Raw genomic sequence first — 22,714 nt, 5'->3', positions numbered from 1 at the left:
CAGGTAAAGTGGAGGAAAATGAATAAAACGCAGATTAATAACGTGTAGGTGGTACATGCGTTGTCCCGAAGGGTTACTTAGAACCTGATGGAATGACACACACCATCTCTTGGTATGAAGTTCTAAACATGACATCAGCCTTGGAATCACGAATATGAGTGTGGATATGTCTGCCATTGACGATATAAACAATACCTATGGCAATCTACGTTCACGTTTACGCGACGAGCCAAGCTGCAAACACGACATGATGGATGCTCTCAAGAATGAAGACGTGTTTATGCTTTCCTTATACAGAATTTACCAACTCATTGACCAACCTCAAGAAGTTATTTTTAGCCTAGCTATGAGTCAGGGGTTCCCCCGCTTCGTTCATCGGGGCGAAGAGAAGGGGGATGGGGGATGTTACAGGTATAGGTGTTATAAAACAAGGAACCGTCAGCTCCTGAACAGATTTGGATGACACATGTAAATCAGTGGTCACTTGCTGGACTATCTCTTACTAATAACAGGTAAGTTGTCAGAAAAAGCTTAGAATGTTGGCAGCAAACGCTAAGAAGTTGAGCGGATATCAAAATTGCAATGCTTATTTCACTTTGATAATCTTGTACGTAATACATAATGAAACGTTTTGGTGAAACATCTTTTACTACTTAAGGTAGACGGTTCTTGATGTTAGTAGCTGCTTACAACATTGGATGCACAGATAAATTGCCAATTATTTATAAATTTCATTTTTCTGATTTGAAAAATCATGCCATTTGGCCAACATGTAATAAGACATCTTCCTGAAGTTCAACACTGTTATAAGAAGTAAAAAACAAACGAGACATTTTTCCTTAGCTCAATACTATTATGTAGAACTAAACATGTAACGAGACCTCATTATTCAGTTCGATACTGGTATAAAATGTAAACATGTGATGAGACATCATTCTTTACTTCAATACTGTTATGAAGAAGTAAACATGTAATATGACATCATTCTGTAGTTCAATGCTATTATAAAACAGTAATGATACATCATTCTTTAGTTCAATACTGTTATAAAATGTAAACATTCTTTAGTTCAGCAGTAATATGTAGAAGTAAACATGTAATGTGACATCATTCGTTAGTGCAATACTGTCATAAATAAACATGTAATGATACATCATTATTTAGTCCACGACTACTCTGAAGAAGTAAACATGTGAGTGAGTGCGTTAAAGTTACCGTCGCATCGGCATTATTTCAGCCATATAGAGAAAGTAAACATGCGATGGTACATCATTCTTTAGTTCAATATTATTCTTAAGCAGCAATACTTTATCATTCTTTAGTTCAATACTGTTATGAAAAAGTAAACAATTGGTAATAATTTTATAAAATTTAGTTATCAGCTTTGAATAATTTAAAACATCAATGTCATACAATGCATTTTGCACGCAATCTATTTTTTAATATGTAGCCTTATAGCATTTATCTAAGTTTTGTTATTCTTTCACATATACTATTTGTGAAATTATGAATCAGCTTCCATTCCGAGTACACTTGTTGTACAGTGAAGTTGCGTCCTGGTAATTCCGAATGCATAAGGTGTTATTGGTTACCTAGATTGTATTTGATGTATGTATTTCAAGTCAACATCTGTTATTATTATTATCAATATTAATATCATTATTATTATTGGTCTAGAGCGATAGACGGAGGACCATACTTTCAAAAGACAGTCGAATTTGAGTTTGACATTGTATCGAATGTCTCTCTGAATATAGACCTACATGATATACATATATATATATATATATATATATATGTGTGTGTGTGTGTGTGTGTGTGTGTGTGTGTGTGTGTGTGTGTGTGTGTGTGTGTCTGTGTCTGTGTCTGTGTATACACGTTAGCGTATATAACTAATGCAATAGTACAAGTGTTAATTTCTGTATATGCATCTGTATATGAACCTGCGTATATACACGAGGAATGCCTCCACCTAAGGTTCGAGTCACGGCGACATTTCCCGGTGTACATCCAGAGAAAAATGAAACCGGCATATAACGCTGTTTTCAAACTTCTCCCAACACGTTTCTTCATCACGTGATCTAATTATACATAAAAAAAACATTCGATAACTGATCAAAATCCTGGCATCCTGCTTCATTTACAAAGTGATATATTTATGAAAGAAATCATGAAACAAAGCATGGTATCCTTGTAAAAGTATTAACCTTATCATGTTAATTCATAAATGCTACTTCGATGCAACTCAACCCCGATCCAATGCGTCAGTCGTCATTATTCGCCCAATTTTGCTCAACCGCCATCTTGAAATTTCACTGGAGAACGTACATCACATGCTCGCCGCACTAGACATATATGGCGAAGGCATGTGGCGGTCGTAATCCAATACCTCCACAGAAGAGAGCATTTCAGCAGCACGGAGATGCGCTAGTATTGCTCATCCCTTCCCTTCCCACTATCCAACAGATCCGGACGGCCGCAGTAGCCTTGCTTGAAGACCGTGTGCAAAGCCAGACTCCTGTGTACATTCGAAGGTTTAGCTGTCTCTAGGATAGACCTCTTGTGCTAAAAGTCTAGCATGGCCAACCAAGCAAAACCTATGGGGGATCAGCGGGCCCACCACGCCAAGGTAAGTTTTAATTGAAATATACGTGTTAAGACTATAAGCTCGGTTGTTTAAGTGCAATGTTTCATCCAGCCCCACACGGCCATTTTCCGACTCCCATGCTACCGGCGTTTGACATTCTCAGATTTCAGGAAATACTATTCCATCCTGTTCATCATCTTTGATATAAGGTTTATTGGCGATTCTGTTTTCCTTTTCTTTGTCAAGGAGTGTAATAGGTAAATGTGATTGTGCATTATTTATTAAAACAAGACCGGATTTCGTCATGTATTGCATGCGATGTAACTAATATGCTTTTACATGTCATTTAAGATGATTCTAAAACACAGACACTTAACATATCTGTCAAAGATAAAGACTACACTCGTTAAAGAACGTGTAAAAAACGAACACATGTGTAACCAACAGTCACATAATTTAAATTTGTGAAAATTTTAATTATATTTGTAAATAACGTATATGATATTTCTATATCACTTCCATATAGCTTTCTGTTTGCAAACAATACTACAAAATATCTTATCTTTTTCATGGACACCTTGTAAGTAGCGGCGCAACCTTCTGTCTATTTATAGCTTATATATCCGCAGTAGCAAAGGTGTCGATTTCCTACACTTGTACCAGTATGCGAGCTGGGTTCTATACTACAGCAAACTAAAAATAAGATGCGTGTATACATATAAGCCGTTGACTAGCCAGTCCCATCGGGGTGTATGAAGCTGATAACTTAATTCAAATTCAACAAGAAGAAGTCTAAATTATCTATTTCTGCAAGAAACCTTTCTGGAAAATACATTATTCATACAAATCATCTGGTAGAAAGCCTTATGTTGAGGGAAAAAGGAATTCCGTACCAGCAACGAAACGCAAGGGCCAAAACCATTTCCTTGCCGTCCACCCTCTCCAACGCAATTTTCCTCTTTGTTTATTAAACTATATTATTATTAATTTTATCCATAAGAAAGCCTTTGAGAAAATGTACTCAGGATTTCGTATGCCAGGCAAGTAGTAGATGGTGTATTGTAGAATATGTCTTGTTCATACCGTATACCCTTCTGTAAGTGCAGTTGAAAGAAATCCAAATTGCCGGGTGATAGAGACCAGATGCTCACTGGCCAGTTTGTAAACACGTCCATGGGTGCTTGTTAGGCCCATATGCATTGTGTATGACATTTTGTAAGCATTCTATTGATACTAAACATGGTTATGAAAAACAGTTATGATTTTTTGGAAGTGTTTTCACAATTCCATCGTTGTGTATTCTTCGCGATAGAATTAGTTTTTATCTGAAACGAACATATTTTTCATAATCTTACAGTAATTATTAGACTGTGGAATGTATATATATGTATTTATTACTAAAAGCCTGGGAAATTCCAGATCAAACTAAACCAAGTCTGGTTTTCTTGATTCTACATGAAACAAATCAGAAAAAGAGGAAAGGTTCTTTTTGAAGAAGAAGAATATAATTATTTTAAAGAAAAATTTTCATAGACTAAAATTTAAAACAACAGGAATTACTTGAAAGAAATATTTTCTTAGACTAAGTGTTCGTCTGAGTAATTATATTTTGTTAATGATATCATCACGCGTATGTAGCTCTTTTCTTTGTTAACGAATAACGAGTTTTGGCGAATATTTTAAATCAGTAATTCAGGCATATCACAATACAGCCTTTCTTTGTACGGGCTTCTATGCGACTGAATACCTCATATCTCTTATCTACACCAGCGATACATGGCTTACAACTTGAATTACACTGGCACATGAGAACGTTTGCTCATGCAGGGTTGTACGGAACCCGAGCTCCCGTTGCTACCGTTTCTCTGGAGTGACTCGTCACGTGACCTCGTATTTTCGAAATCGTGGAATTCCAGGAACCGTGCAGATGGTCTTTATAAGTCATGTGATCAAGACCCCTGCATAGCGAGGTCAGGGGTCAGATAAGGAAGTTGGTACAGATAGTGCTGTTTTCCACTTTGGAACTTTCTTTTTGAAGATAAAACGCTAAAATGTGAAACACGATAACTGCTTTACAATTTGCCGTTTATGTAAACATTTTAACATGCCCTGCAATACGGTTGACATGCCCCATCGCTTTTTGTGTCAATTTTACATGTTACATTTGCAAATTTGCTTTTGTTAATGAAACTATGTCATAATTTGATATTATTTTAAATAATTAAAACGTAAGATTTATTTCGTGAATTACACTTTGCATCCGATTTGTTGTAAGGTAATGGGTGTTTGTAGATATTATTAATCCTTTTGAGTAGATCATCACAGTCACATAATTACCGAGACATTGCAAACAAGTTGCAAAAAAAGTTTAGAAATAAAATGAAGATAAAATACTTTTGCAAAGTTAAATATTACTGAATACGTACGAAAGTACACCGCTCATTGTGTTTCCTCCGGGAACAGCCAAGGAAGCAGCGTGACGTCCATTGAAACTTGACACGCACGCGTGGTGTTAAATATAGGCACGCGCGGGCACAGTCAAAAGCTGACACCGCACGAGCGCAGAGCATCTAGTTTCGCAGCCAACAATGTTATCGCTTTGCCATACTTTGTTATCTGTATGAACACATTAGAAACGCCTACCTGGAAAGTTTTTATATTTTACACACATTTGGTTTATATTTTAAAATTTAAGTTGAAATGTTTTAGTATTTGGATAAATCGTCATCTCTATGTTTTTGGTATAAAATAAAATCAGTACGAAATGTAACGGCCAAGTAAATATACTGTTCCCATTTGTATTATCACAGCCGGAAAAATAGGAAATGGACTTATTGTCAAATGAACACATGTATATGACAATGGAGAAATTTATATCTTTATTAGATCTTTAAATGAAATCTTGGTAAATAATGTTACCAGTTGTATTGCTTTTAAATTTCATGTATTATGATATGTAACAGACGTTAGCTTCCTCTTCTGTGACATTGACATGATACATGAATCATATTACGAATTAGATTCTTTTTTAGGACACTAAGAAATGGTTTGATAACTGTTGGACGATACTATTACTTAATGGAATTCGAATTCGATGGAACATTTGGAATGATTGTCCTATTGTCTAATGAAGCAAGGATGTTGTTTTACCTTTGCAAATGGAGCTAAATTGATTCATTGACATATACTATATTTTATACATGTGAACTTTCAAAAACATACGAACGAGAAGAAGGGTATATTATAACAGTACAAATAATATGTTAACTATAGCACTTCTTGACATCCGTGACGATCCGGGTCAGAGTAGTCTTCAGTAACCATACGTGTTATAAGAGCCGCTTATGCTTGTCGTAAGAAGCGACTAACGGGATCGGGTGGTCAGGCTCGCTGACTTGGTTAATGCATATCATCATATCCCATTTGCGTAGGTCGATGCTAATGCTGTCAATCACTGGATTGTCTGGTCAAAACTCGATTATTTACAGAAATCATATAGTTGGAATATTGCTGAGTGCGGCGTTAAACAACAAACAAATTTCACCTGATGGAAGGGGCAAGATTTAGCAGTGCTACAAACAGTTGGCATCCAGAAAGCTGTCATGCTTTCATGTTCAACGAAATTCTAAATGCCTTCCAGAGACTGAATGAATTTAATTAATTAAATTGAACGTCAGAATTCAGAACAACGTTGTGATACTTTCAAACATAAAAAAAACATCCTATGAATAATATGAATATGCTTAGTGAAACCCAAATATGTCATTTGATGTCATAACGTATTCCCTTCAAGTTTATTTTCACTGAGTGATAGGCCATATGTTATATTGGCAACACACCCAAACACTCTTTTGTAATGAATTATTTGTAGCACTTCGGTACTAAATGAACACTGACAGTGTTGAATTCCTTTAACAATGCATTATGATGGCAGTAGCATGTTACTGCAGATGTGTTCCCGTATTTTGTCAAGTGCACACTGACTTGCCTTTACATGTCTTTGTCACGGATGCAGCTGGTGGGGCAGTATGCGTTTACCTTACCGCGAACACCTGGTGTCATCACTATTGACTCATAAACACAAGCTTATGGTATTTTCGGAGTATGCTTTTAGCAGATATTTCTCATGATTATGAAAAGGTGTTTTTGTCGCCTTTTGTTTCATTAATGTAGTGTCGTTGTCGTTCAGGTGGCTGCCAAGTATGACAGTGGAGCCGAATTGGAGGTGAGGAACTGGTTCAAGGCGCTCATCTCGGAGGAAATCGGAGCTGGTGCCATGCAGGTTGAGAAGACACTGAGGAGTGGGGTTTTGCTTGTCAAGTAGGTCACACATAGTACACTTCTGACAGCCTCGGTGATCAAGTGTATTATCTCAGACAATTCTATTACGATAAATATACCCTGGACATATATGCTTTTTCAGTGAATAAAATATAATACACTGGATCAGCGAGGATAATACGTCCATGTACTTTCTCTTTAAACGTTATCTTGACATAAATGAGAGAACACACCATATCCACATAGGGACTTTGAAACAGAAGACGATATGCATACTGATGTTGGAGGGATATATGACATGGCTAAAATGTCAAGCCAATTAATGTAACTGTAATGTTAAACGAGTTTAAATTGCATCTTCATGAATGTGGTCATGCTCTGAAAGATGTAGTGTAATGTTTATGTATGAATGTAGAAATTCGACTTCAATGTCGTTTGTGATGTAATGTAGCAGCGGTGAGGTTCAATGAGGTTCAATGAAGCGTTTTAGATTATTGCACTTATTTAGCGACATTAATGCAAGCTGGGTATACTAGGATTACAAGGGCATGAGCATTACATTAGTCTGAGATACCACAAGTCGCTATGTGGAGTTGCGTCGCATCATGTATCACTCACACATTCAAAGAATCGCATTACGTTACTAGCATTACAAGTTTGGTATTTTACACAGCTAAAATTAAAAATCCTTAAGTTAAATTTGTCTTCATTAATATTGACTAAAGTTTATAATCGCTTTTAACGATCAGACTGAAAGTCGACACTTTATTCCTTCATGTAATCTAAAATGTTCCTCCATAATTTTGTTGATTTTTGTTTTTTAATGCAATCCCTCATATATTACAGATTGCTGAAGAAAGTGGTTGAACTTACACCACAGGATATGCGCCCACCTAAACTGAGGAGCCTCAAGCTGAAGTTCAATGAGTCTCAGACGCCTTTTAAGCAGGTGGGTAGTCCAAGGTTCTCGTTGACTTTGTTTCTTACTCTTGTGTACACAGTCAAGCAATCCATTTGCGAGCTGACCGTTGGTCATCACTTTCCAAAGATCCATGGCCAACTATGTCCGAGGGTGAAATTATTGACTTTATTTGGACTAAAAAAACAATGGTTACATGGTTTTACTAATCCACTTTAAAACAAAAGATTTGGTTATGATTGTATGAGGTTTAATATTTCGTATTGTGGTTATCAAATGGGCAGCCTACTGTCTATTGGAGGTTCTGTTTGTTTTACCTAGGAGTCAGCTTTTTTCAAACAGTTCCTCAGTGGTATCTCTGGAGTTTTCGTGTGTGGGTGTAGGGTATGACAGTGTTACTCTATGCGTGTATATTTCGGTTTGGACCTCCATAAATGTTTGACGTTTGGGCTGTTATAGTTGAGGTTAAGATTTGGCCTGATATATTAATTGATGTTTAAGGTTTGTCCTGTTATATTTGACGTTTAAGGTTTGGTCTGTTATATTTGACGTTTAAGGTTTGGCCTTTTATATTTGACGTTTAAGGTTTGGCCTGTTATATTTGACGTTTAAGGTTTGTCCTGTTATATTTGACGTTTTGGGTTTGTCCTGTTATATTTGACGCTTAAGGTTTGGCCTGTTATATTTGACGTTTGGGGTCTGTCCAGTTATATTTGACGTTTAAGGTCTGTCCTGTTATATTTGACGTTTAAGGTTTGTCCTGTTATATTTGACGTATGGGGTTTGTCCTGTTATATTTGACGCTTGAGGTTTGTCCTGTTATATTTGACGTTTAAGGCTTGTCCTGTTATATTTGACGTTTGGGGATTGTCCTGTTATATTTGACGTTTAAGGTTTGGCCTGTTATATTTGACGTTTAAGGTTTGTCCTGTTATATTTGACGTATGGGGTTTGTCCTGTTATATTTGACGCTTGAGGTTTGGCCTGTTATATTTGACGTTTGAGGCTTGTCCTGTTATATTTGACGTTTGGGGTTTGTCCTGTTATATTTGACGTTTAAGGTTTGTCCTGTTATATTTGACGTTTAAGGTTTGGCCTGTTATATTTGACGTTTAAGGTTTGGCCTGTTATATTTGACGTTTAAGGTCTGTCCTGTTATATTTAACGTTTGGGGTTTGTTTGGCCTGTTATATTTGGCGTCTGGTCTGTTTGGGGCTCGACGTTCGCCTTGTTATGTTTGACGTTTAAGGTCTTAGCTGTATTCTATTTGTATAATACTTTCTTACAACAAGTGTTTCATTTTGTGAAGTAAAGTTCGCGTCAAATGACGCATGTTAAATGAAAGCAATATAATTTATTTCTGAACATAGTATACGCGTTCCTCTGACGTCACCGTACATGCTTTCATATGGCTTGTTCGACTGTGTACACCTTGTATGAGATTTTCTTTGACAAATGTTTGAGCAAAGTATATACTACGAACATATAAATGTTCTACTCAAAACTGTTTTCAAATAGTTTATCTTATAGATGGACTGAACATGCGCTGGTTTAATAATTTTGCAGCTGTGATCGCCCGTTTTCAGCGCATATGTTAAAAAAGACATGCGTAGCGTAGAACTAATGTATTTATTTCTTTTACAAACGTCGATATTTAGGCATTGACCAAATTCAATGTTTGGAGACATTAAACGATCTTTTTAGTGTGTGTTAACTTTCACAAATCTGTGTTAATCAATGGCACAGATGTAGAACATTCTAAACTTTACCACTCACGTAGAGAGTTCTGAAACAGTTTCTGCATGTTCTGCGACCACACTCACATAATTTGTTCTATCTGGACTGCCCGTGCCTGTTGGCTGTATTCGCGTTCTTTGCATGCTGTTACATGTTTCATGTTTCATGTTGCAACTGTTCAAAGTAGATGCATGATATGCCGCATCATCACGAGTAGTGGTTAGAGAGTATCATTGACTGATTGAAATGGTCAGGGATGGGGTAACAATTCTCAGGGGATCATTTCGAAGGCAAAGGATAATTAGGTACTTTTTAGGCTGAAAAACAAGAAAGGACAAGGTATGATAGGGGCCCCTTTTGCCCACAGAATGGGCATTATTTACAATAAGTTGGTTCTTTTAGGCTACAAAAAACAAGAAAGGACACGGTATTATAAGGGACACTTTTGCCCACAGCATCTGCATAATTTACGAAATGGATAAATCTTTTTTAGACTGTAATTTCAACACCTGGATGTTTCAGACTTTATACCAAAACTAAGTGTATGCGGGGATATAAAATTTGTTGAAAAGATTTGTAGACATGCAGGAAGTAACTGTTTTGTCTGCGACCCAAGCTGGTTCTCCAGGGAGAGGTAGCCGAAGACAGTAATGTGGTCTTAAATTCACCATGGGTCACGGACTTCTTCAAAGTAGATTGTTTCGTGTAGACGGAAAATCGGCCTTTTTTGCTACGTTAAGCCATCCTCATGTACATGGATATGCATGAGGTAGAACTCTTGCAGGTGTAACAAGCCAAAGAGGGCCCTTACCCTACCCAGTCGATTATTAAGGCGAGATCACCAGTAACAATTCATATTAAAAGGGTTTAGAACTTTTGTACAGGAACCGTTTTCCTTCACATTGCAATCCTCTCCAAATTTTACACATATACTGAATTGGCCATATACTGGTATTGAACGAGAATTCAGCCACAAAATGACTTTTCTCAAAATAACAATGAATCAAACAATTATTGCTATTTATGGGTTATTTGATTTAGGAATGGGCTTGGACAATACAATAACAAACATAAATTGACCGGTAAGAATTTGTGGTTTGAAACATATTTTACAGTTCCTCAAAGTTTATCAAAATATACAAGCAACAATCTAAACAGAGAGAAACCATATTCAGTCAAATTTGCACTTCCAGAAACGATTGATTCATGTCATTCATGACGTAATTGTATGAAGTTTATTGACCAGAGGATTTTGTAGTCCCTAATTACACAAAAGTTATTAATTCCCCACACGGTAATAATTGCAACGTCTTGTCCAAGACAGCAAATGAGGACACGAGGAGCCCAGTTGTCCCCCCTTAACCAAGCCAGAAACCTATTATCGTGGGTTCGAATCCCTGATTCGCCCTGATTATGTTTCTATCCGGCATCACATGACTTTGCCCCATCTTAAGCTGACATGCCGTCATAGAACTAAAATACTGTTCAAAATAGCGTTAAGCCAAACTTGACCACTCTCTCACTGGAACGGAATTTGACACCAAACTGAAGAACATTTTCCCAATATACAGCTATTCAAAATACATGCACAAAAGTCTTAAATACGAACCGCTTTGTTAACATTTTAACAATGGCAATAATCCCGACACAGAACAGATCTTTCTAAAGTATACTACCTGATGACGTTAATTATCTCAATTAGTTCTTTTTAACCCATTTACTCATTTCATTGCATTGCATGTACCGTTACTTTGCATTATTCTTTGTTTCTGTTTGTTACTGCGCGAGCATATGTTCCAGCATAATCCCATTTCATTGCTCAACCTTTTGTCATAAATAAATCTCGTTTTGAAATGAAGTGAAACGAGAATTTCTTGAGCTACCTTGTTGTCTTGAAGTGCATGAAGTCAGCTGCCTGTAGAGGCTGGCCTCAGACGTGGGCCAATTATTGAACACATTACAGGCGTGCATCGTACGACCCAGCATCGGATCTATCGGTTTTAATTGGTGCATTCTAACCCGTTTATTGACCTTTCAGATTAACGTTTAACGCATAAGAACAGTCAAAATGCATGTGTTTACGTTGCGCACCACACTTGTATTTTGACTGCAGTTAACAACTCTGGTATGCTACAGTTATTACACAGTATGTCACCCCCATCCCAATTGTCGTAAACCCATCCATGTGTTTACATTTTATGTTTTTGTACGTACCATACATCACTTATTAACACTCAACCCACGGAAAAGAAGCTATCTGCGCAAAACACCTGATTAATCACCAAGAACAAAAGAAATGCTTCGGTGGCCACGTTTCACATTGATGAAAATTGATAGAAAATAAAAAAAAACACTTTCATTTATGCTCCAAGCATCATTGGAGACTCTGACGTTTCTAAGCAGCAAAACCCACTATATTTTTCTTTCACTTACTCTCCCCTATGAATGCCACCATTTACAACTGTATTCAACTTCGAATAATCCTGGATTGTACCTTGAATGCCTGTACTGTTTTGATTTTTCAAGCATTTGAATGCCACCATGTTGTTTCATTCGTTACCATGGATACTACGACTGTTCAGGAAACCGAGCATGCCCGGATGTTCTACTCGACGACATGCTTTCATATCATACAGCAGTTATGTCCCTTTGTTCTTGGATGAATGGATCAGTTTGAAGGATTCGTTTTGGAATCTTGTGCATTCAGACACTGGAGTACATCGACGCATTTGTTTGCTTGCCTTGATATGTATTTTATGTTTCTGCTTTATCTGCTGAAATATTGCGAAGTAGCTTATAGCAATTTAAAAGAACAGACAGACATCTTCAAGATGGTATGGTAAGTACGTATTGCAGTGGTAGAAATCCCTTTAACAAACATAGTCGACCATCTGATCATTCACAACTTAATGTAAGTTCTTTTGTCCCCTTAGTCAAAGGTTATTAAAGCATGCGGCGTGAATACACTGGCATATAAAAGTATGTGCTAAATTTATTAATATTTTATCATAATATCCCGAACCACCTGTAGGATATCCAACACACCTTATCCAGGGTATTCGAAATATTTAGCTTTGTAATTTAAATCAACGAATACGTGGGCTTGTGATTGGAATGAGATACCCTGATGTCCCTGTCGTCTATTCGCTGAGTAGAATTGCACGCATTGGGCTTCCAGAAACATTTGACCGTAGGTTGGAATCCAGGCTTGCCCTGATTATGGTTCTAGGTTTGTCAGCACAACATCCCTGCTCCAAGTTTCCAGCAAGGTCATAAACGTCTTACACCGGAATCACTACCAGTTTTCCTCCCACATCAAGTTGACACGCCGTGACATAACTGGAATACTGTTCAAAACGGCGTTACAATTACTCACTGGTACCCCCGACTATGACTATTATTTGTTTATTAAGCAAGATAGTTCACCCAATATAAGCATACTACGATTTGTGACAGTGTTATAAACACTTCTATGTTAAAGGTAGATATGACCACCCCCGTGAAGATCCGGGTTAGAATTAGTCTTCAGCAACCCATGCTTCTTGGAAGGGGTGTCTAACGGGATCGGGTGGTCAGACTCGCTGACTTGGTTGATGCATGTCATCGTATCCCATGCGCAGATCAATGCCCATGTTGTCAATCACTGGATTGTCTGGCCCAAACTCCATTATTTACAGACCGCCGTTTTTTAGCTGGAATATTACTGAGTGCGGCGTTAAACAACAAACAAACAACATATGACAACACAGCAACAACTATTGAAAATTCCTTTGCGACATAGCAAAGTGTATTATTACAATGCGATACCTATAAAGGCAGTTCTAGGGTTATACCAGTGATGGCAATGAACCTCCTGATATATATACTTTTCAGGTACTATCATTAGCAGCTTCAGGATTATGACGTCGCAGGTTAGGCTTTCCCTTTGAAGTGACTTATATACCCCCTCACCAATATTAGACCCTTATTCCACATATGCAAGCCTCAGCACCTCTCCAGAGTGGAAACCTATATTACTCCCTCGATTAGGGCCATGTGTTCCTGCTTAATAGCCCTTATCCAGTATTGGTAACCGAGTTTCGCCGAAATATCACCTAGCGATAGATATACGTGTGTTGTCTCCCCTGACAGAAACTCTCCTGTGGATGATTACATGCACTTCTATTATGAACATTGTATATTGTATTTGAAATCAAGCCCAGTTGTTGGTTTAACAACACACAAGGCCCCGGCACTGTGTTCAGCTTTTAGTGAAGGTGTAGGTGGAGTTGGATTACAATAGGATATATGTTATCAAGACCGACAAAATATTTTTAAAAACATTTTAATCCACTTTTGTGTACATTCCCATTGGGTAAATAAAATGAATACATAAATATACATTGTTTCAAGCTGCCTGCCTTCACCAGGCACATTCTGCTAGTTTCGCACTGCATTATTCGAGATGTTTGTAAAAGAATACCGAATAATGAACGTCTGTAGTTCGAAACCCACAAAGTGTGCCCGTTGAAGGCCCAAAGCTTGACACTATGCATATATATGAAAACATTTTACTGAAGTTACTGGGTCTACATGCATGTACCAAAGACAGTTATGGATGAAGTCATCGACTGAAGTTATTTTATTTATACAACTCAACTTTTGATAGGAATATTATGAGTGTCAAGGCAGGGACTGAATGTGACCGTGGGAGAAGTTGTCATACAAATAGTATTCAATGTTACCTTTGCACTGATTTATTTTCAGCAACATTACAAGACAATGCAATGTCTATACCATTCCTTTGAGCTGAAAAATGTAGTAGTGTATAGGCGCTTCCGTGACAGCCAGTACCTAGGCTGAAACGTTGGACATCCCATGATATACGATGTATTTCCTATTTGTCCGAGCATACATAATTTCAGTTACCTATGATATCTTGAATATGGGACCTTATGGGTGCAAAAGCACATTTTGACGTCTTATTATATCTTAAAATTACAGTATCTTTGGACCACTAAAATACAATTCATAAGCTTCAGTTCGGATTTATTACAGAGATACATGGCTGTAAACATTTGGACTCCTTTATTTAGAATACTAAATGTTTATGTAATGATTGCAGTTTTTAGATGCTGAAATGTTTGATTAATTGAAAGAAGACATGTATGCTGAACTGTTTTGAAATGATTATTAAATCCGGAACAATATTAGAATAAAGTAGGATATTTTTGTGCAGTCCGCATGCATGTCGAATTTTACGGAAGTAAGTTGATGTCAAACGTCTTTCTTTATGACGTCACAGCACAATTGTATCCAAGTACGCATAAGGTCCCTTTTCTCCTGGTTGGTCGTTTTATATTGATCACATACACGCCGCGATATGTTGTAGGAATGACGCTTGGAAACACTGTCATTAACGAACTACACCCCTCTTAAGTTTGCATTGCACTTTGTAAATGCGGTATGTCATCGCTGACTACATATATAAAGCCTATCAACAAGAACATATTAACTTAACTAACATCGATATAAAATAAACATTCATGTTAAAGCACTGTCATTACGGACCACATGTATCTCCAAACACATGCAAATATTGAACTTAAATCAATTCAATACAAATATACAATTCTGTTTTAATAATAAGTATGTATGAGAATATTTTTTATTCCTTCCCATCACCACGCACATTTTTATTATTATTATTATTATTATTTTAAATAATAATAATAATAATAATAATAATAATAATAATAATAATAATAATAATAATAATAATAATTATTATTATTATTGAAATCGAATAACCATTCACGCGGTATGGCGAAATATCTTCTTTGATAGAATACCCGCTAATGTGCACATGTTCAGATTGATGCAAATATATCGTACATTTATAACTTTACAATTCTGAGTTGTTTGTATATTGTATTCCTTAAGCTTCACCTGAAAATTATTGACGGATAGTGAAATTGTTTGTTTCACAATGTAAAAGAGCAAATGCATCTATTTATATGCTAAAATTTTAATCATAACATTCTTGTGCATTCTAGGTTTGAATCTACATTGTGGGATGTACCAAATTATTGATGTCGAATACACACTATCATCACTATCATCCTTGATCATACAGATAATACAGAATGTATAACAATATCAGTAATAGGACATGAATCGCATCACGTGTTCACGTTCAGAATCAACTAGAGGGGCGGTCGGGTAGCCTAGTGGTTAAAGCGTTCGCTTATCACGCCGAAGACCCGGGTTCGATTCCCGACATGGGTACATTGTGTGAAGCCCGTTTCTGGTGTCCCCCGCCGTGATATTGCTGGAATATTGCTAAAAGCGGCGTAAAACCATACTCACTCACTCACTCAAATAGAAGTGAGGGGTTGTACTTTTAACGGGTCATGTCCCATACACAAAATCAACACACATCCTTTTGTGAAGTTTGAAACATCGATTTTTCAAATCACAACAGCCACCTCCGATGTAAACTGACGATTTTGCGTTCGTATCAACCCAGAAGTGTTATCGACGGGAAAGTTAAAATAGTCACACGTACTATTACAAGTTAAAAGTTGCGGTTACTACAATATTCAAAGTTTATGTCACAATACATTTGGGAAGGAAACAAGACAAATTCGAGTTAGAGAGAGTAATTCAAGTTGTAGGTTCAGAACAGGAATTTCGGCGAGATGTCATTTTGTGACTTGCGGCTTGGAACTAAATTGCAAGATTTCCAAACATTTATTAACTTGTATGATATTTATAAATATTTTACAGGATGGTCCATATAATGTTCGTAAATGTTCGTAAAGCACTAAATGATCGAGCCTGGATCAGACAATGCAGTGATTGATATTATTAGCATGCTACAAGTCCCACGCTGCCGTGATACGCTGACACGCCATCACCGAACCTGACAACCTATCCATTTTCAGTTGTGTCGAACTTACTTATGTCTCGAAGTAAAAGCTTGGTCTCTGCGTATTCTTTCTTCATTCATCATTTTCGGTTGTGTCGAATGTCGGATAACTCGAAGTATATTAAGTATTTATGTAGGTCCCTTCAACGACGACTAAACGGTGTTGGCTGCATTCTCCTCTCACAACAGGGATAAGTTTCTGGGGACCTATTTTAATCCAGAATATCACGAGTTACAAAAGTAAAATGTGTCTAGCGCAGCACAATAGTTGTTACCATATATGAAAGTACGAGTATGATTATGAAGTAATTCGTTTTGACAAGCGGATGAACGACGGACACATGTTGAGACCCTTAGCACTGTTCTGACCCGCTGTGTGGTTCGAATCCAAGAATCAACCTGACTGTTATGTTGGTTTGTCAGCATCCTACCCATGCTCGTTTGACCTGCATCTCTTCGGGCTTTCCTCCCACATGAAGCTGACACGCCGTGATATAACTGGAATACTGTTAAAAGCGGCGGTAACCTCCACACGCACACGCACACGCACACGCACACGCACACGTACACATATAGGCGCATTTAGAATACTTGTGTTGCTAGAGCCTAGTCAGTGAATGATAGGGCAAAAGAAGGTGCTGATAAACGACTGTTGTATCGTCCCCGAGTTTCATCATAAGCTCATTAGCATATATTAAACACATTAACTTGAACTATGTCGATGTTTCTGTTGGTGGACTGAAGTCCCCGAGTTTCATCTTAAGCTCATTAGCATATATTAAACATACGTACTTGAACTAGGTCGATGTTTCTGTTGGTGGAATGGGAGTCCCCGAGTTTCATCCTAAGGTCATTAGCATATATTAAACACATTAACTTGAACTAGGTCGATGTTTCTGTTGGTGGACTGAAGTCCCCGAGTTTCATCATAAGTTTAGTTGCATTTATCATTTGTCAACATATTTTGAATATGTCATTAGTGAATCTTACGTCCGATATACCGAATTCATGTATAGGACGTTTGCACGTTATGGTGATAAAACAAATCAACGCTAGAAATGTTCATCATTTTAAAATATGTTTTAAATGACACATTATTATAAAATAGTATATTTCTAACCATAGTCAATGTTAGGAACTTACGTTTAATCAGATATGGTTTGGTTGTTTTTATTCTATTTCTAAATTGTCATATAAATAATTAATACTGTATATTGTTCTACCCTAATATCTTCTCATTTAGGCCTGGTATTAATTCACAATTCACATATCAAAATCTGAATCAAAGTTTTACATTAAAAGTGAACCCTGTGGTGTCATTCATACCAATCCAACATATATCCAATTTCTCTCGACCACTTGGTTAAGGGATCGGGGATTGGGTAGCATAGAAGGTAAAGCTTTCGCTCGTCATGCCAAAAGCCAGGTTCGATTCCTCAAATGTGTGAAGCCCACCTCTGATGTACCCACCGTGATATTGCTGGAATGTTTCCCAAAGTTCACTAGTTCACGGATCCGCCGAACCCAACGTCCACAAATGCGGAATACTAAAAGACCTTTGTTATAGTTAAAAATCAGCAACAGAAGCCTCTAAAGTAGATCGATGTGAGACGAAAAATTATTTTGCAGTTTCTGGCACCTTAACCTTTATATGTTCGACATGGCCTCTACAATGATGTCTCTATGAAATGCTAACATAATTCGGATCATATTTTGATATTGAACTAGCGAGTACCATTGCTCTTTTTACTCCTGTGTTACTAGTGTTACTGCACTTTTTCCACCACCCCCTGAAACATCTGACATTCTGTGTACATGATTCCATGGTCTCTCCAACTTCCTCACAGAATTCCGATCCGATATTCAGCATGGTCGTCACGGCATCCCTATTGGAAATGTCATTTTCTCCATTACCCAGCCATTTGTGCATGTATCATCATGACGTCTAATATGCAGTATGTATGTATGTGGTTTGCAGAACCAAAATGAAATTGAAAAGGAGTTGTTAAATTTGATAATGTCTATTCAATCATCTGTAACAGTTTGTTACATAAATGCTACAGCTGGAGAGATGTGTGTAAAAATAAACTGGTTAAATGACGACTGGGGCAAGAGATTTGAAACCACATGACCTCTACCATGTTTGAAATGTCGTAAATGTGTGCCGAAAAAAGTTAATTTATGGATTTTTGACTTTTGATGTCTAAGATATACATCAACAGTTGTGTATATTGCGATATTTTGCTTTTTTACAAGCTTTAAATCAAATTATATCTTGTATACATGTAGACATTTTCTTAGTGCTGACTAAGCGCCAATACAGTTCAAGTTATGGATATAGTATTGCTTATGTAAGATATCTTCAATTGAAAATCAAACATATGATCAAATCATGAGAGAGGTATAGTTTCTTTTGCATCACAGTTTATAATGATGTTTTCTGCATGTTCTAAGTAATGATCTAGGTTTCACCTTTACACCGCTCATCTAGCTTTTTTCAGTATTTAGACAACGCTTATTTAATTTGCTGTAGTTTGTGTTTTTGATCCAAGCAATGTCGTCTAGAATATATAAAGCATTCTGTCAAAAGGTAATTTTGTAAATCTGTATACATTGCTCACCCATGCATGTATCCTTATTAAATTTCAAATACAGAAATTGTGTGATATGTACAACAACAAAACATCATACTTTTGTTGCTGTATGTTAAGACATTTGCCACAACTTAATCGTTGACCTATATACTGCTGTGGCCGACAATAGTGCCATGCTAAGCAGAACGCAAGCTACGCAATTTCAAGTGATAATTCAAAATAATTGAAGAAACGAAGTGATGTTTTTTAATGGTATTTGTTTTAATTATCTACATAAAATAATCACAAACCAGTAATTGTCAGTAATTATTCTCGAAACCTAGCAAAGGTATTGAATTTTCAGTAAACTATATTTCCATTTGCTGTGTAATGATGGTGTTACTTCGTACCAATTACTCATCAGTAATCCTGTTATACCTTATACTAGAAAATATAAGTCCCCTCGTCAAATTCTACTTTTCCTCCAAAACACTCGGAATATATGATATAATGAATTCAATTCTTGACAACAACATGGTGTCAGGTATAAATCTGTTACAGATTTGTTGTTATATACAATATTATGTTTTGTTAGCCGTCCCAGGTAACCTCTTTGATAGTAGGTTTAAATTAGGATAAGGCCCCAGACGTTCAGAAAGAAAACCTTCATACAGTACTATTTTGAACATACCGCAAGTAGTATTTCGGAACGAGTTCTCAGTATTTGTATGTACAGTTGAAATGAAGGAATTTCTTGCAAGGTTTTGCTTGGCATTCCTTTTCAGAATATGTTGCACATTCATGGATATGCATGATCACACGTAGCTCGATTGCAATTTTCAATGTCAGCTTTTTATATTGAAAGTAAAAGTCAGCACCATACCCGTGCTCGTGGGCTGCATCATTTCGGGCGATGTTGCCACATTGAATTGAAGTCGTGATATAACTGAAACACTATTCCAAGCTGTTAAACAAACCCACTGCTTTGTTGAAACCAAACGTCCTTGAATCCTACGGAAACAATAGCGACAAATCGGGTACAGCATACATGTCAGTTTGATATACCCGAAATTCGCTGTTCACATGAACGCTATCATCTATAACTTCTGTTTGGAAAATACATTTTAGTGAACATTTGCGTTAAACCATTATCAGGAAATGATCAGGATACAATTATTTACAATCGTTAAGAATGAGCAGGGGTTTGTTCCTTCGTGTGTTTCACTTTAGACAACGCCATTCGATATGCTTTTGTGGGTTGAATTCATAGATAGGTTTTCCTGAATATGACCTTTGGCTAATCAGCGCTATACCCCCATCAGTACCCCCATCAAGGTCGTAAGCATCTCCGATTAGAGTCATATCGAACTTTCAGAAATAATGGCAAATACAAACCTCCATACCGGAAGATAGTAGTATCTTACTGGGCACGGGTGGCCCAATCGTCTAAGGCGCCGCAATTCGCTGTGAAGGTTGGGGTGCCAGAGACCAATAAACGTGCCTTCGAATTCCGGTTCGCCCAAATGTTTATATAGCCTGTTCGTGAGTTTCACTAAAGTGCCAAACGCCTGACACCTGCATCATTTCCGGCTGTCCTCCCACATTAAACTGGCATGCGGTGATAATAACTGGCAAATACAGTTTAAAATTTCACTCACTCACAATATGACATTATCTAATGGGTAACTTTACATTGAGCTATTGTCCTTTCATGTATGCTTCACTTTCAGATGGAGAACATCGAGGTCTTCCTGAAGGGGGCAGAGGCATTAGGCGTTCCATCGAACAGTCTCTTCCAGACAAACGACCTGTACGAAGGTCGCAACATGGCCATGGTCATCTCAACAGTTCTTCAAGTTGGCACAGAGGTGAGTTGCACTTGGTTTCTCCAGACAATTTGGTTTGGGAACTGTAGTGTGGTGGCCTATCTTCGTCAAATTCCACCCACCAGTAATACCATCCTCTTCAATGTCACGGAATCTATGCATTATTAGACTATTGTATATAAGTGTATAATCATCTATATGTACTGGGTTAGTTTGGTTTTCCCTACCTTTATTAGTTGCTGCGTACTGATTTAGCCGACATATTGTTCAGTGTTAAACCCAACTCATTTACCATTATCCTTGTACAAATGTTTCTCACATTATCATCATGTTGTTTCAGGCTCAGAGATGTCAATATAATGGACCCGCTTGTGGACCCAAACCATCTGAGAAGATCGAGTACCACTTCACCGAAGAACAGCTGAAGGCTGGACAGGCTATCATTGGTCTTCAGGCTGGAACCAACAAGTGCGCTTCTCAGTCTGGTATGTCCATGGGTGCTGGTCGTCATATTGCTGACATCAAGGTCGAGGATATGGATAAAAGTAGCCAAGGCATGATCGGTCTCCAGGCTGGAACCAACAAGTGCGCTTCTCAGGCTGGTATGTCCATGGGTGCTGTTCGTCACATTGCTGACATCAGAGCCGACGACATGTCAAGGGAAGGCCAGACCATGATCGGTCTTCAAGCCGGCAGCAACAAAGGTGCGTCACAAGCTGGTATGTCCATGGGTGCTGTTCGTCACATTGCTGACATCAGAGCCGACGACATGTCAAGGGAAGGCCAGACCATGATCGGTCTTCAAGCCGGCAGCAACAAAGGTGCGTCACAATCTGGTATGTCCATGGGTGCTGTTCGTCACATTGCTGACATCAGAGCCGACGACATGTCAAGGGAAGGCCAGACCATGATTGGTCTTCAGGCTGGAACCAACAAGGGTGCATCACAAGCTGGAATGAGAATGGGAGCTAGTCGTCACATTTCTGACATCAGAGCTGATGACATGTCAAGAGAAGGACAAACCATGATTGGTCTTCAAGCTGGAAGCAACAAGGGAGCTTCCCAGGCCGGTATGTCAATGGGAGCACAGAGGCACGTTGCTGATATTGCTGTTGATGACATGTCCCAAGCTTCCAAGGCTACAATTAACCTGCAATACGGTACAACAAAGGGAGCTAACCAGCAGGGAATGTCCTATGGCGGCCGCCGTGACATCACTAAGTAATCTCACTATGCTCCGAGAACTTTGAAAGGTTAACTGCAATACGAGAGAGTATGAATTCAATACGGAATAACTTCCAATGCCATCAAAAGAAAATACAGAGTGGTTTAGGTTATGTTTTGCTTTTCGACAAATTATGTTGAACTTCATTTTTAGAGACAATATAGCTACCTTTTCCTTTGTAAATGCACCTTATTATCCCAATGCTCAATAGATCAAGTGACAATTTTGTATATAAAATTATCAATGCTGTAAATGTTAGCGATAAAACTGCATCAGTGAATTGATGGGATACGATCTTATTCAGCGTGTCTTTTCCTCTGTCGGTGCGTCTTCCTTCTGTAGCCAGCACCACACTCTTCCCGTCCATGGCTGTATTATACACACTTGTCTTCCTTAAACGCAGGACTGTTGGGTTGTTGCTCTATGCTCATCCGGGTCCTTCAATGATGACGTCACCGCCATTGTTGTTCATCTATGTCAGTGCATATTTAATTTATTTGTTTCATGGAAACTGGCAAAGATGAGACATCATTGCACTCCAACTGCTGTCATCTTACTGAAGATTTTGAAATTAAACAACGTCTGATGAAAGATCTTTATAGATGTTATATGTGGTTCAGATGAATTTTGTGATTGAATAAATTAATTGTTCATTC

General features: G+C 37.7%; 1 protein-coding gene across 1 annotated transcript; it reads left to right on the top strand.

Annotated features, from left to right (window-relative positions):
- Window positions 1-374: 374 nt before the first annotated feature.
- Window positions 375-22,714, top strand: LOC124113004 (calponin-1-like). The gene is made up of 6 exons (XM_046473226.2): window positions 375-512; window positions 2,467-2,629; window positions 6,777-6,907; window positions 7,715-7,817; window positions 20,738-20,875; window positions 21,174-22,714. Exons 2-6 carry the CDS (start codon window positions 2,579-2,581, stop codon window positions 22,056-22,058), a joined length of 1,308 nt encoding a protein of 435 aa, XP_046329182.1. The 5' UTR covers window positions 375-512; window positions 2,467-2,578; the 3' UTR covers window positions 22,059-22,714.

The sequence above is a fragment of the Haliotis rufescens genome, unplaced genomic scaffold, assembly GCF_023055435.1.
Source record: "Haliotis rufescens isolate VD_foot unplaced genomic scaffold, xgHalRufe1.0.p SCAF_18, whole genome shotgun sequence".
Lineage (NCBI taxonomy): Eukaryota > Metazoa > Mollusca > Gastropoda > Lepetellida > Haliotidae > Haliotis > Haliotis rufescens.
Note: the sequence above shows the minus strand (reverse complement) of the source record. Positions and strands in the feature narration are given on the sequence as shown.